The 15,238-nt window shown below is 42.1% G+C and overlaps 1 protein-coding gene across 5 annotated transcripts in view; it reads left to right on the top strand.

Moving 5' to 3' along the window:
• The first annotated feature begins 247 nt into the window (after nt 1–247).
• Nucleotides 248–15,238, top strand: part of XPO4 (exportin 4) — a 99,034-nt gene continuing 84,043 nt past the window's right edge. For 4 of the 5 annotated variants that reach the window (XM_073794930.1, XM_073794932.1, XM_073794927.1 and 1 more), the window contains exons 1-2: nt 248–371; nt 14,967–15,072. In XM_073794930.1, the coding sequence (XP_073651031.1) occupies nt 303–371; nt 14,967–15,072 (175 nt within the window). In that variant the 5' untranslated portion in view covers nt 248–302. Of the gene's footprint in view, nt 372–14,963; nt 15,073–15,238 lie in introns of those variants that run through there. The other variant, XM_073794928.1, reaches the window with a different exon arrangement.

The raw sequence follows: 15,238 nt of genomic DNA, 5'->3' as shown, positions 1-15,238 counted from the left end.
GGCACTTCTAGTCCCGCAGGTCGCCCTGCCCCGGATGGAACGCGGCCGCAGAGGACACGTTCGGGCCGGAGGCGCCCCGGGTCGGGCGGCGGGCGGCGGGCGGGCAAGCGGGCAGGCGGGGACCGGCCCCGGGCAGGGGAGCACCCCGTCGCGCGCCCGCAGCCCTAACCCCGCGACCCCGCGTCGACGTCGGCGGCGGCGACGGCTCCGGCGGGAGCGCGCGAGCCCGGGACGCCGCGCGATTGGCCGGCCGGGCGCCCGCTCCCAGAATGCAGCGCATGGCGCGTCATTGAAGAGAGACCATGATGGCGGCGGCGCTGGGGCCCCCAGAAGTGATCGCTCAGCTGGAGAACGCGGCCAAAGTTCTGATGGTGAGTGGCCGCGTCCCCGCGCCCCGCGTCTGCTGCCTCCGGCGGCCCTGCTGCGCTCGGCCTTGGCGCCCGCCGGGCTGGCGGCCGGCCGCGGCCTCCCGGGAGCCCGGGGCTGGAGGGGGCGGCTGGCGTGGCGCAGGACTCTCCCTCCGGCTGTGCGCCTGCCTCCGTGCCCCTGGCCGGACTGTCCCTTCCCTGGGTGTCCGGCGCCCCCGCCGCGCAGCGGAGTGGTGAGCCGAAGGAAAAGGGCTTCTTGCGCCCCAGCCCTCCCGCGCGGGGTCGGGGAGAGGCGGGCGCGAGGTCGGGGGCTTGTGCGCGCCGCTGGGGGGTGGGTGCTGGCCGAGGGCTGGCCCGGCCCCGGTGCTGTTAGCAGCGTTCGTTCCTCTCGTGCCTTCGGGTCCGCGAGTGCTTTCTCCGGCCTGCAGCCACGGCTGGGCAACCGCAGTCGGCCGCACGTGGAAGGACCGGCGGGCGGGCGGGCGGGAGGGAGGGGAATCTTAGGGACCAAGGTCATTGGGGCAAAACTTTGTCTAGTACTGAGCTCTGTGCGGGTCGCGCGTTGAGAAGAGTTGGGTCTACGGTCCTCGTTGACTTCTTTCTTCCCCTTACAGTACAGTGAACAGAGCAATTTAGTGAGTAGGTTATTTACCTACTCGAGGAGTTGAAGCCTTCCACGCAGGGAGTAGAAGTAAGGATAAACCATATTTAGTTACTCAGTAAACTGTATTTGCTGGCTCAGTTTTGTTTTTTGTAAATCATGACTTCCGTGCTTGTAGATCTCTTTGGAAGCTAGAGGCTTATTTGATTTCTTGAATTGACACAGCCTTTCTAAGAATTGAATGTAGCCAGCTTCGTTACCTTTTTGCACCTTTTTTCCCCTTTTGGTTCGGTGTTTGGGTTATGTGTTCAAGCATCATAGTTTAAAATATTTGAACTAGTTCTAGCATAGTTTGTAGTTCCTTTTCTCAAGTTTTGTTTTCACACACAACACCAGGTAGCTCATGAAATTTAGCTCATGAAACTGAGAAGCCTAATTAAAAGCAGGATTTACTTGCTGCATTATGAGCGAAGTTAGGTGCATCGTTTTGTCACAAAAACTGACTTAGAGAACGTTTTCAGACTCTTCCAAGTTAAGTCCAGAAAAAACTAGCTACTATTCCCCCTAAATACAAAGTTCTTAAAATCTCTGACTTACAGCGTTTCCTGAAATATCTGAAAAATTTCTAGGAGCTAGAGGCCTCATTTTCATTAGACTTTGGAAGGAGTATGTGACCCCCAAAACACTGCTTTAGTTCTAAGGTCGATAAGGTAAAAATGTGCCCTTCATCATTGGCCTGAGTATTTTTTTTTTTTTTTTTTTTTCGGTACGCGGGCCTCACTGTTGTGGCCTCTCCCGTTGCTGAGAACAGGCTCCGGACGCGCAGGCTCAGCGGCCATGGCTCACGGGCCCAGCCGCTCCGCGGCATGTGGGATCTTCCCGGACCAGGGCACGAACCCGCGTCCCCTGCGTCGGCAGGTGGACCCTCAACCACGGCGCCACCAGGGAAGCCCCCTGGCCTGAGTGTTAATTAGCATTTGTGCTTGCTAGGACCTTCTGTCTTCCCTGGCAAAGCTAGTTTTATCACCTATAAGGGAGTAGCTGAGAAGAATCGGAATAAATACTGTTAATTGAGTGCACATTGCCTGCCAGATGCTGTGCTTGATGCTTTACACACTTTGTTAATCCTTGCAGCCGCCTTACAAGGTTGAGAGAGAGCTTAAGGTGGCCCAGGTTATGTAATTACTAAGTGGCTGAATTAGGTCTAGAACTCGCATCTGTCTGGCTCTAATACTCGCTCTCTTTCTACTCTACCTTACCACTTCTCATATGTGTTGTATAGGTATCCATTTACGTACTTTTAAATCTTTCCATAAGAGTATTGAAAAAAATGTTATTAAAAATTGGAAATTCCTGGGAATTCCCTGGCGGTCTATTGGTTAGGACTCCATGCTTCCACTGCAGGGGGCCCGAGTTCCATCCCTGGTCAGGGAACTAGGATCCCACAAGCCTCGAAGCACGGCTGGAAAAAAAAAAAAAAAAGGAAATTCCTTTTTGGAAGTGTCCACTTACTATTTAAAAATGTGGAAGAGTAGCGCTTACTGCATGATTTCTCAGTATGAAAGCTGCATTCCATTTTATTATAATTAACAATAATAGCTCACATTTTATTGGGTGCTTACCGTGTGTGAGGCACTGTGCAAGCACTTTGCATATATTACCGTATTTAATCATCAGTGACTCTGGTAGTTATTACTTTCATTTCCATTTTCTGGACTAAGGGACTGAAACGTGTAGATGCTAAGTAATTTACCTGGATTTTCAAGGCAAGTAGCAGAGTGGGGACTCCAGCTCAGCTTTGTCTGTTATCAGCCTGTGGTTCTTGGCCTGTGGGGTAGTGGGACTAGAAAGCAGGTAGATTCATTAATTTGAGGATAGCTAAGATTGTCAAATCTCCTTCAGTTACTTAGCATTAGAAGATTAAAAAAAAAAACAGGTGATCGTAGCATTTATCGGGTCTGTGGGTCGGATGGATATCCCTCTAAGGAAATTTTTTTTTTCTTTTTTTTTTTTGGCCACGCCACGCGGCTTGTGAGACCCTAGTTCCCTGGCCAGGGATCAAACCCGTGCCCCCTGCAGTGGAAGCGTGGAATCCTAACCACTGGACCGCCAGGGAAGTCCTTGAGGAAATCTTGTTTGTATAAAACTGCTGTATATTTTAGCTGTTAATATGTTTTGGGATTCAAAGTAATTAGTGATGTCTTTCACAATTATGTTTGCTTAATTTTTCCATTTGGTAGTCCATATATTTCTTTCATGAAAATCAGCTTGGAGTTTTAGTGTGTAAAACAATCTCAGGAGATCTTTTCATGCAGAGGTCTTAGGGAGTTCACGATGGGTATTAGAAGGAAATTGTAAGTAAGTTTTTGGGTGCAGACATAACATTTTTGGTAATAGGGTTTATAGCTTTTATCAGCCTCTCTCAGGAAATAGAGACCCTGAAAAAAAAATCTAGTTTAAGTGTTTTGCCTTCCATTCTACGGATGGGGAAACTGAGGTTCAAAGATGTAGAAGTGACTTGCCAAAGGTAGGTCACAGAACAAATTTGTGATAAGAGTGATCCAGAACCTAGATCACCAGACTCCCATTTCAGAACTCTTTTAAAATTTACTTACTCAACCATGTTACTTCTCAAAGTCAACATATTATAATACTATAAATGTTAAATTTTATTGCTTGATGGGAAATTTCAAAATGTGTTTTTGGTTATTGCAGTTGCTTCACTGTGAACACCTATATTCTTTCCTCTTTAGGTTATTGGATAAGCTGCCAATAAAGTAGTATATTAGACCTTCAGAGTAAAAAAGATGTTTATGGGATTTAGAGATGTAGGTCTCAACATAAAGCCTGATTCCCCGCCCCCCACCCCCAAAGTAGTAATAGGGAGTATTTTCTGTACATGTTTGTGAATACTGCTTAGTCTTCTGATTCAAGACAGTGAGGTTACTTGCTGGAAAATAAATTTGAAGGTGAACAAACTAGAATGAGGAAGGGCTTTTGTAAATTAGTAACAGTATGCACGTGACGCCATGTATTCTGAAAACAGTGTGCAAATGGAGCGTTGTTTAAATAGGTCTTGAAATTTTCTGTTCCAAAAAGATTCCAGTTGTTGGCTTCTGCTTAAGATACCTAACCATGCGTTTTTGAGAGGATATTAAATACATACAGAGTAAGTAAAGTGGACCACACTTCTGTGCTGACATTCTCAGCAGTGAGAGTGACTGTAAGAACTTATAGCAGGTTACAGTTACAGACCTGAGAATTTGGTGTTGCTGATACATTTTATGTCATTTACAAATTATGACAGTAATACTGGAACATGTTATTTTAAAGTACATCAACAACGCACAATGTACAGAATAACAAGTGTTCCCTCCTTTCCCCACTCTCAGTCCCCTTTCCTAAGCAATCTGTATTAAGTTTGAATATACTGTGACCTTATTTCCTATGCTTTTACAATATACATTATGTAGTGCTTTCTGTATAAATGATACACTGTAAATATTATCCTTGATTTAAAAAAATCTTATCAATGCCTTTCTGAATAGTAAGAAATTCAAGCTGTGCAGAAAGGTATATGGGGAAAGTAAAGGCTCCCTAAGCCCCCATCTCCTCTCTTCAGAGGTCACTGTTCCTTGGGTATCCATCTTGAAGATCTCTGAGCATATAAGAGCACACATATGTTCTTTTTTAAAATAATCAATCAATTTATTTATTTTTGGCTGCATTGGGTCCTCATTGCTGTGCGCAGGCTTTTCTCTAGTTGGGGCGAGCAGGGGCTACTCTTCCTTGCGGTGTGAGAGCTTCTCATTGCGGCGGCTTCTCTTGTTGTGGAGCATGGGCTTTAGGTGCGCGGGCTTCAGTAGTTGTGGTACACGGGCTCAGTAGTTGTGGCTTGCGGGCTCTAGAGCGCAGGCTCAGTAGTTGTGGTGCACGGGCTTAGTTGCTCTGTGGCATGTGGGATCTTCCCAGACCAGGACTCGAACAGGTGTCCCCTGCAGTGGCAGGCGGATTCTTAACCACTGCGCCACCAGGGAAGTCCCTAATGTATTTTTTTACATAAATGAGGTGGTGTGATCCATATCTTCCTGCACTTTTCTTTGTTGACTTCATTGTGGATGAATTTTAAAGAAGTTTATTTCCATTTTCTCCTTTATGTGAATAGATATAAAATAAAGGATGTGTTGGGATTTTACAGACACCATAATGGAGAAACCTAGTATTCTTTTGTTATTAATATTGCATTTGTTTGAACCATAAATCCAAAGAGTGATTTATTTATTGTCTTAAATTTCCTTGGTTTTGCTCCCCTGGCTCCCTTGGATAAAGGGTTGTCCATAACAAGTGTGTGCAGGGACAATATAAAATAATGCAGAGCACATATGTTAATTGATACTTTATAGGAAAGTAATTTCATATATTTGTTTTAAAGCTGGAGTGGATTTTAATAAATCTTAATGCAGCTTCGATGAGAGAGATTCATGATTGGTTTTCATGGCTTTTATTTTGGAATTTGGTTAACATTTTAAAAGCGTCTGCAAAAATGTGCTGTAGAGCAATCCCTACCATCTTGTTTGATTTACGTATTCTGCAGCATTTCTGCAGTACACGTGTGCTGGGCACGATGCTGTGTATGCTGAGGAGACAGGAGAAACAGGCCTTGTTTTCAAGGAGAACAAAAGTCTAATGGGGAAGAAAGGCAAAACTATTAGCGAGTATTAGGTGATGTTATAATAGGAGCATATGCTGCTGCTCTGTGAGAGTACAGAGGAGGGACGTCTATCTGAGGCTGAGATGGGACCTAGAGAGGGCTTCTCAAAACCTAGGTGATCCTTAAGCGGAGACATGAAGGACAAATTGGAGTTCTCCAGTTGGATAGGGGTGTCCCAGGTAGAGGGATATATTTGTGTGAAGGCCTGAGAGAACCAAGTGCAGTGTGTTTGGGGACTAGTTGAGCATTTATTTTGTGTTTCCTGAGCCCCTTCTATGTATAAGGTATAATGCTTTTTGTATGTGTGTGCGCGTGCGATCAATAGTGCACGTCATAAAATTAATAATTTTGCTTATAGAGTTTACTTTTCGTATTGAAAAGATTGATTGTATCGTGTAAGCATTTTATTTATTTCAACCTTGTCTTTTCATCTCTGCTGTGGCGCTAGATATTAGACTGGCACTAACAGTTCTTTTTCTCAAAAAACTAGGTAACGGGAAATTTTTATTTAAAATTCAGTTTAATTAAATTTGTATTTTGCAGTTGGATTTGTGTCAAACTCAGCTACCTGGACTATAACCAGTGATCCAAAGAAGAAAGACATTTGAAATCATCCATAGATAACCTAAAGGCAGCTGATAAAATTTAACAGCATTTTATGATTAAAATTCAATAAATTAGGAAATGATGAACATATGATAAAAATAATTATTTGAAACCACCAGTAAATGGAGATAGTCTTACGAGTAAAAGAGGGAGTTCTAATAAAACTATTATTCAACACTTTCTGAAGGGGAGGGCCTAGCTGATACAGTAAGATAAGAAAAAGAAATAAGGGACTTCCCTGGTGGTCCAGTGGCTAAGACTCCGTGCTCCCAATGCAGGGGCCCGGGGTTCGATCCCTCTTCAGGGAACTAGATCCCACATGTTGCAACTAAGAGTTCACACGCCGTAACTAAAGATCCTGCATGCTGCAACTACAAAAAAGAAAAAAAAAGATTCTGCCTACCGCAACTAAAGATCTGCATGCTGCAACGAAGACCCAGTGCAGCCAAATAAGTAAATATCGGAAAGAAAAGTAAAAAGATCATAATTTGCAGGTGATATTCAGAAAGAAGAAATCCAAAGAAATTAACTAAAAGACTATTACTAGAACCAATAGTTGTTTGGTAAGGTGGCCAGATATAAGGCAAATAAACCAATTGTAAGAGTTCCTTTATACCAACAATGGTCAGCCTAAAAATGGAAAAAAATCTCATTCTGTTAAGAATAAAAACTGGAGGAATAAACTGTAGGACACTATTTAATAAGAAATATACAACATTTTTGTGACAAAAACTAGACAGCTTATTTGAAGAATGTAAAAGAAGATCTGAATTAAATGAAGGTTGTGTTCCTCAATTCAAAGAGTTAATCTGGTTAAGGTGGCAATTCCTTCCTCATTAGGCTATATACTGAATGTAATATTAGTAAAAATCCCTCTTCCCTCCTCACCCTTTTTTGAGGTGGGAGAAAATCTTGACTGATTAATTAGAAAATATATATTATCTGGAAGAATATTGCATGACAGTAACAAAAAACGTTAAGAAAAAGAAGAAAGGAGGGTTTGGGGGAGTTTGTACCCGTTATTGAAATGTATTCAGAAGCTACAGTAATTGCAGGGTTGTGGTGCTGGCGTGGAAAAAGAATGGGAAGTTGGAATAGAATAGTGCAGAAACAGACCTGTGATTGAGACGATATTTCAGGCTGTGGATGTATGGAGATGGACAGCGTGTGTGGACGCATAGCAGGCTGCACGTTTGGGAGATGGTCTGGAGGTGTGTTACAGGAGCCTTGAAAGTCTGCATGCCCTCTGACCCAGCTGTTCCACTTCTGCCCCTTCACTCAGCCTCCCGAAATACTTGCATATGGGAAAAGCACTTACTGTAGTGTCTATATACCTTGCTGTAGCAAAGAACTGAAACAGTGTGCATGTCTACTTGGAAGAAATTGTGGTAAATAAAACGTGGTACTCTGTATAGTGGAATATTATGGAACTTTCAAGAAATGTGGGTCTAATATGTGATAGTTTTTTTTGTTTGTTTTTTAATTTTTTGGCTGTGCCGCATGGCATGCGGGGTCTTAGTTCCCTGACCAGGGATCAGACCCGTGCCCCCTGCAGTGGAAGTGTGGAATCTTAACCACTGGACCTCGAGGGAAGTCCCAAATTTAAGTTTTGCTTTTTGGAACTTTCTGGAATTTTTTCCCCAAATATTTTCCATCTGTAGTTGGTTGAATCCTCAGATGTGGAACCTGTGGATTCAGAGGGAAGATGATAATTATTTACAAGTGTAAATTGTAGTACATTTACAGCTCATGATTCTTGCAGAACATTTTTTCTAAAAAGATTGAACTCTTCACATAAATCAGTTTCATGTGAGTTTGAATTTAATTTTAGGTGTAAATTTATGAATATTTTAATGTTCCTGTGACAGTTATTGTTACTTGCAGAGGTTATACAAGAAACCACAAGTAGCTTAATGATTTGTATGTAATTAAAAACGCCCATTTATGTATCCTGTGGTTGTATCTTCAATTGTAGGAAAAAAGTAAAATTGTCTTCCTCATTAATAAATGGTTCATACAGAGCTTTATGTTAAAATAGCATTCTTCTCCATTGAGTGTGACAATCTCTGAATTTAATTTCTATTTCTAAACCTGTAGATGTTTGCTTTGCTGTAGCAGTTTGAAAATCAGAGATTCTTTTTAAAAAATATTTGTTTATTATTTGGTTGCACTGGGTCTTAGTTGCGGCAGGTGGGCTCCTTAGTTGCATCTTGCCAGCTCCTTAGTTGTGGCATGTGGGATCTAGTTCCCTGACTAGGGGTTGAACCCGGGCCCCCTGAATTGGGAGCACAGAGTCTTAACCACTGCGCCACTAGGGAAGTCTCCAGAGAGAAGAATCAAACTTTTTGAAAAATTCTGATAACTCCCTGAAATGCTTTATTGTGGTGTCCGTGTGTACATTTTTGTTTTGTAGTTTACTGAGAAAGTTTACTGACTTCCTGTCACAGTGCTCAGGCTGGAGAGTTAATGTCTGTGCAGGTACCTCAGGGATGGGCTCTGGGGAGGGAGATGCAAGCTGGCCTCGCCATGGGTCCGGGTGCTGCTGCCTGCTGGGGCCCAGCTCCCACCCTAGCCACCTTGACCCGGTGCCCCAGGCTGCCTCGAGACACGTGCACGTGTGCCTAGCCACCATCCTGTCCTCACTACTCCCATGCACGCTCCATTGTCCCATTGGGCTTCGCTTACAAAACACAGGTTCAGAGATAAAATGATTAAGAATTTCAGGATGGCGAGCGCAGGGTATTGCATTAAGCATGGGGCCCTGCGGAGAGTTGGGCCCCATGCTACTGCCCCGGTCACACATTGAGGAAGCTGGCCTTGGGCTGCGCAGACTGGGCATCCGTCCACATGTTGGATCTGCTCTCTCCTTCCTGAACCTTACACACATGGATTCCCTCGGCTTAGAACACCCTTCTCCCTCTTTTGCCTAGTTGACATTTAATTGTTCAGATCTCAGTGTAGGTGTTTGCTTTGACAGGAAAGTCTGACCGCTCTGAACTAGGTTAAATTCTCTTCCCATGGCGCCATTTGCTTTAGTAACATTGATGGCATCCACAGTTTTCTGCTGCTTATTTGATTATATGATTGACTTCTCTGCTGGATTGTAAGCTCCTTGGGAACATGGATTCTGTTTGTTTTTGTTTATCAGTGACTCACTGTTGTGTCTGAAGCATCTAGCACATTGCCTGGCACATAGTGGACATTTGTTCGTAATTTGTGCATGGAGATATGCTGTAAGGGAAGGGTTCCAGAGACAGATTACCCAGGTTTGAACTGAAGTTTTATTACTGCTTTCCCTTTGTGAGGCTTTGGATAAGTTTTTATCTTTCCAGCTTCTTCCTTTTTTTTTTTAAATTTATTTTATTTATTTATTTTTGGCTGTGTTGGGTCTTTGCTGCTGTGCGCGGGTTTTCTCCAGTTGCGGCGAGCGGGGGCTACTCTTCGTTGCAGCGCGCGGGCTTCTCATTGTGGTGGCTTCTCTTGTTGCAGGGCACGGGCTCTAGGAGTGCGGGCTCAGTAGTTGTGGCTTGAGGGCTCTTAGAGCGCAGGCTCAGTAGTTGTGGCACACGGGCTTAGTTGCTCCGTGGCATGTGGGATCTTCCCGGAGCAGGGATGGAACCTGTGACCCCTGCATTGGCAGGCGGATTCTCAACCACTGCGCCACCAGGGAAGCCCATATTTCCAGCTTCTGAGGACCCTTCTCCCATCTTTTTTTCTGCATCAGCCACACTAGTTCTTTCTCCATCCTTCCCTCTCCTGTCCTTGGTCCTGTCACAGAACCTTTCATACACTGTTCCCTCTGCCTAAAACGCTCTTTCTCTCTCTCACCTGATCCTTCAGGTCTCCCCATAGTCGCTTTCTCAGGAAAGCCTGCCTTAGCTTCTCAGAAAGGTGAGACTCACCTGTCCTATACTTAGATAACACCTGCCCCATCTGGAATTTTACATTTATTTGTGTGGTTAATTAATGAATGTTGGTCTCCCTAGCTAGATACTAATATGTGTTAGTTTAGGGACCTTGTTTGCACATAGTAGTTGCTTGGTAATATTTGTTGAATGAAAGAAATGAATAAAGGGGGAAGGGAGATGAGCCTAGAGAAATAGGCAGGGGCTGGGCTATGTAAGGTCTTATTTGCACAATAATTAGCTTGGACTCACCCTGTAGTGTGACATGTCAGTTCTTTGGTTTCACTCTGACAGCAGTGTGAAAATCTCATCTGAGGGAAGCAATTTGTGAGGTGGAAGACCAGTTAGGAGGCTGTTAAGTTGTTCTGCAAAGAGATGATGAGACTCTGAACAAAGCCAGGGTGGAAGGGAATATATTAATATTCTTAAAATTTGTTTTACTGCTAAGGTGACTCTTATGGTAAAAAGAGAGTGAATATATATTTGGCGGGAGCTAGGGAGTACACCAAAACAGCTTGTATAAGCTAAAATTTCTCAATTTTTATCTTAAAAAGTTAATAGAGGGACTTCACTGGTGGTCCAGTGGTTAAGACACCACGCTCCCAATGCAGGGGGCCCGGGTTCGATCCATAGTCAGGGAACTAGATCCCACGTGCTGCAACTATGCAACTAAGACCTGGCACAGCCAAATAAATAAAATATTTCAGAAAAGGTTAATAGAAATTTTATTCTAGTCCATAATATATCCATGTTTTAATATAAAATTATTTGACCCCAATCTTGCTGGTCTATCTATATTTTGTGGATTTGTGGCAGGAATTAGAGAACTAATTAGAAAACAACAGTAGTATGATAGTGACCTAATCAGATAAGATGTTAGAAAAATCACCCTATTGCTAGACTAGGCAGCACACATGGAGCAGTGTTGACATTTAGGAATTGAGCAGCAGTAGAACATAGAGAGTCTGGAGCCAGACTGTTTGCATTCCTCTTGACTCCACCCCGTGACTAGCTGTGTGACATTTGGCAAGTCACTTAACCTCTATGCGTCTGTTTCTTCTTCTCTAAACTAGGAAAATAATTATTTCCAGGGAGTTAATGTGTAGATTAAATGATTTCATTTACATTAAAAGGAAAGTGTTTAGAATAGTGCCTCATACATAATAAGTGCTCTATAAGTGATAGCAGTTATTTTGTACATTAATCTATCACATAACATCGCATCAAATCATATGAATCTAGGTAACCTTATAGTAAGCACTCTGTAAATATTTGTTGAATTAATTAAATTTCTTCAAGAGTAGCGTCTTCTATATCTGCACTCTCCAGTGTGGTGGCCAGTAGCCACATGTAGATGTTGAGCTCTTGAAACGTGCCTTGTGCAGAGGAGGAACTGAATTTTTTACTTTAATTAATTTACATAGTCAGTGGGGGTAGGGACTGCCATATTGGGCTGCGCGAGTCTGGAGTGTGACTGTATCTCTTTGCGTTCATCTTCTGCTCTGTAAATATTGAGTCCAGGTTTCAAATACTCTTCATGGGTCCTGTCTCTACTCCTGGTTGTTACATTCTCACCCTCAAAATGTAGTACTGATTCTAGACATCAGATGAATCTTTAATACATTTTCGCTGATTATTCTGATTCTTTTTCCTGCTTTAGAATCATCAAAACAATACTTTTGAAAACATTGATGGCATTTAATATTTTATTTATTTATGTACGTATGTCTGTCTGTGTTGGGTCTTCGTTGCTGCGCGCGGGCTTTCTCTAGTTGCAGCAAGTGGGGGCTACTCTTTGTTGCGGTGCGCGGGCTTCTCATTGCAGTGCCTTCTCTTGTTGGGGAGCACGGGCTCTAGGCGCGTGGGCTCAGTAGTTGTGGCACATGGGCTCAGTAGTTGTGGCTCGCGGGCTCTAGAGCGTAGGCTGAGTAGTTGTGGTGCACAGGCTCAGTTGCTCCGTGGCATGTGGGATCTTCCCGGACCAGGGCTCGAACCCATGTTCCCTGCATTGGTAGGCGGATTCTTAACCACTGCGCCACCAGGGAGGTCCCAATGGCATATAATATTGATGAACAGAAGATGACCATATTTTTTGCTTCCTAATTGTGAGTCATTTTTATTTTTAGATTTATAGACACCAGTTAGAATGAGCAAGACAATTACTTTTTTTAATTATCTTTGTATACACACCTGCCTTTAGCATTTATCCTTTAATGAACTGTATCAAGCAAACTTTTTACACAGATATCGTAAGAGAGTAAAAAATACTGTCATATCCTTTTAGCAAAACAAGTTGGTTCCAGTTATTGTCACAGAATATTGGGTAATAAAGTAATTCTAGTGTAATGACTGACTGGATGAGAATAGCATGTTTCCTTTTTGTCCTTGGAAGTATATTGTTCATTCACTGATTCTTGAGCTTGAGAAAATTCACCTGGGGCAGGGTTTCTCAGCTTTGTCACTGTTGGTGTTTTGGGCTGGGTTGTGCATTGTAGGATGTTTAGCAGTGTCCCTGCCCTTTATACGCTAGTTGCCAATAGCACTCCCCAGTGTGGCAACCAGAAATGTCTCCAGACATTGCTAGATGTCCCTTGTGGGACAAAGTTGCCTCAGTTGAGAACCACTGATCTAGAATATCAGTATCTCAAGACTCAAGTTCTGAGGTTACACTTATGTGATTAGTTTTATCATCGTTAATGGAGTTTGTCTGTTAAAACTTTCTGCAGTGATAGGAATGTTCTGAATCTGTGTTGTCCAGTGTGGTAGCCACCAGACACGAGTGCTATTAAGCACTTGAAATGTGGCCAGTGCAGCCAAGGAACTGAATTTTTTTTTGTTTAATTTAATTTTAACAAATGTGGCTAGTGGCTGCTGTTTCGGACAGTGCAGGTTTAGTGTGCTGCTGTATGTCTTTTTGCATTCAGCTTCTGACTTATCTCTTAATTGTGAAATGCCTTTCCTTATCAGTTTTTTTCTCTTTGTCATTATGGGTAGAAAATTCTCAATTCCCAACACTCTTCAATGAAACCTTAAAAAAAAAAAGACTACAAAGATGGTGTTCCCAGATTTCATTTATACCTTGCTGAAAGATCATGTTATACTCTGAGCAACGTAGTAAAAAAGTTGAGGATAATGTAATAGTGCTGATTTATTTTTATTTTGTTATTGTATTACTTTTCTAGGTGATTTTATCATTTCTTATTTATCTTTTTAATAAATTATTTATTTTATTTAATTTTGGCTGCATTGGGTCTTCGTTGCTGCTCGCGGGCTTTCTCTAGTTGCAGCGAGCGGGGGCTACTCTTTGTTGTAGTGCGCGGGCTTCTCATTGCGGTGTGGCTTCTCTTGTTGCAGAGCACGGGCTCTAGGCGCGCAGGCTTCAGTGGTTGTGACACATGGGCTTAGTTGCTTCGCGGCATGTGGGATCTTTCCGGACCAGGGATCAAACCTGTGTCCCCTGCATTGGCAGGTGGATTCTTAACCACTGCACCAGCAGGGAAGCCCCCATACTCAGTATTTTTGTAGATTATATTCCATTATAGGTTATTACAAGATAATGGCCGTAATTCCCTGTGCTGTACAGTGAATCCTTGTTATCTATTTAACGTAGTTCTTTAATGGAAATATTTTCATTTTTATCTAGAGAGCTGTAGAGGGTGCTATATCATTAGGAATAGTAGTCTGAACTGGCTTTAGCTAATTATAAGAATTCCTTTAGGCAAGAGAATCAAAGTTAATTTTTCTTGGATTTACTTCTTTTTTTTCTATTTTAACTGAAAGTAGAGTAACTAATGTTGCATAATTGATATAGTTTGTGATGAATATTAATCTAATATACCTGGTTATGTTTTTCATCTTCCAGAGTCTTTGAATACAGTTGAAATGATGATTTCCGCACTTTATATTGGTTACAATAACAAAGGTTTATTTTCCTGCCAACTCCCCTCACCCTCCCCTCCCCTCCCAAATTGAGAAATCTGATATTTTGATCTGTATGCTGTATAAGCAATCTCTTCTCCTTCTCTTCAGATGGGTCTCAGTAAGGTCAAAGATAACCTTTGAAAGTATATTTTAGTAATGTATATTTTAGGTAGCGCTGTTCAGAAGAGTATTATCTTTGGAAGAAAGACTGTTAGAACAAAATGGAATTTAAAAACCTGAGCAGACTTTTAGGAGCTGTTTTTGTTGAGAGAGAAGGCTGGCTTTTCTGGCTGATTAATTGATTATTCAGAAAGGAGTTTGGTAAACTCCAAACTTCGCTGTTCCTAATTTTTCTGGTTTAATAGTGATTTTAGAAAACTAGAGGTAGAATTATCTGATAATATTTCTATCTTAAAGGATTGTTTTTAGAAGTTCAATTTTTAGTAATTTTGGATTCATTTTCACCAGGGCTGAAGAATAGAAATTATTTGAACTTGGTCAGTTTAGATGGAGTGGTATATTTCGGAATAAAAGGCAATGAGTAGGCTATGTTTTTTTAAAAAATTACAAAAAGATGTTAAATAAATATATCTTTCTTAAATGTAGGCAACTTGAAAGGATTCTGATCCAAACCTTGTCAGGAATTTGTTTCTTTTCCCTGAAACTGTATTTTAAATATTTATCATGAAGTTAAATACTATAGTTACTTAAGAAAAATTAAGCAAGAATTTGTACTCCCGTAGTCCCCTGAAAGTGAAAGTATTTCTCTTGTTGTGGGTAAAAGGATTGCTATTGTTCAAGCTTCCTTATTAAACAAGTGTGCTCTGTGTTTGTGTTTGTTTTTAAATCTCAAGGCACCACCTTCCATGGTTAACACTGAGCAGCGCCAGCATGCTGAGCATATATTCTTATCATTTAGGAAATCAAAATCACCATTTGCAGTTTGCAAGCATATTTTGGGTAAGTGTTTACTTTAAAAATACCTAGTTTTTCTATCTTGAACTTTAGATATTTTAAATTCCTTTAAAAATAAGCAGGTTTGTACAGTTATAATTTTCCATTAATAATCATTCCACTGAAGTGGCTTTAAAGATATTCCATAAAGCCAGAGAGAAAACTCTGATTT

This window comes from Tursiops truncatus, chromosome 18, assembly GCF_011762595.2.
Source record: "Tursiops truncatus isolate mTurTru1 chromosome 18, mTurTru1.mat.Y, whole genome shotgun sequence".
In the NCBI taxonomy this organism is placed as follows: Eukaryota; Metazoa; Chordata; class Mammalia; order Artiodactyla; family Delphinidae; genus Tursiops; species Tursiops truncatus.
This window is presented reverse-complemented; position numbering and strand designations above follow the sequence as displayed.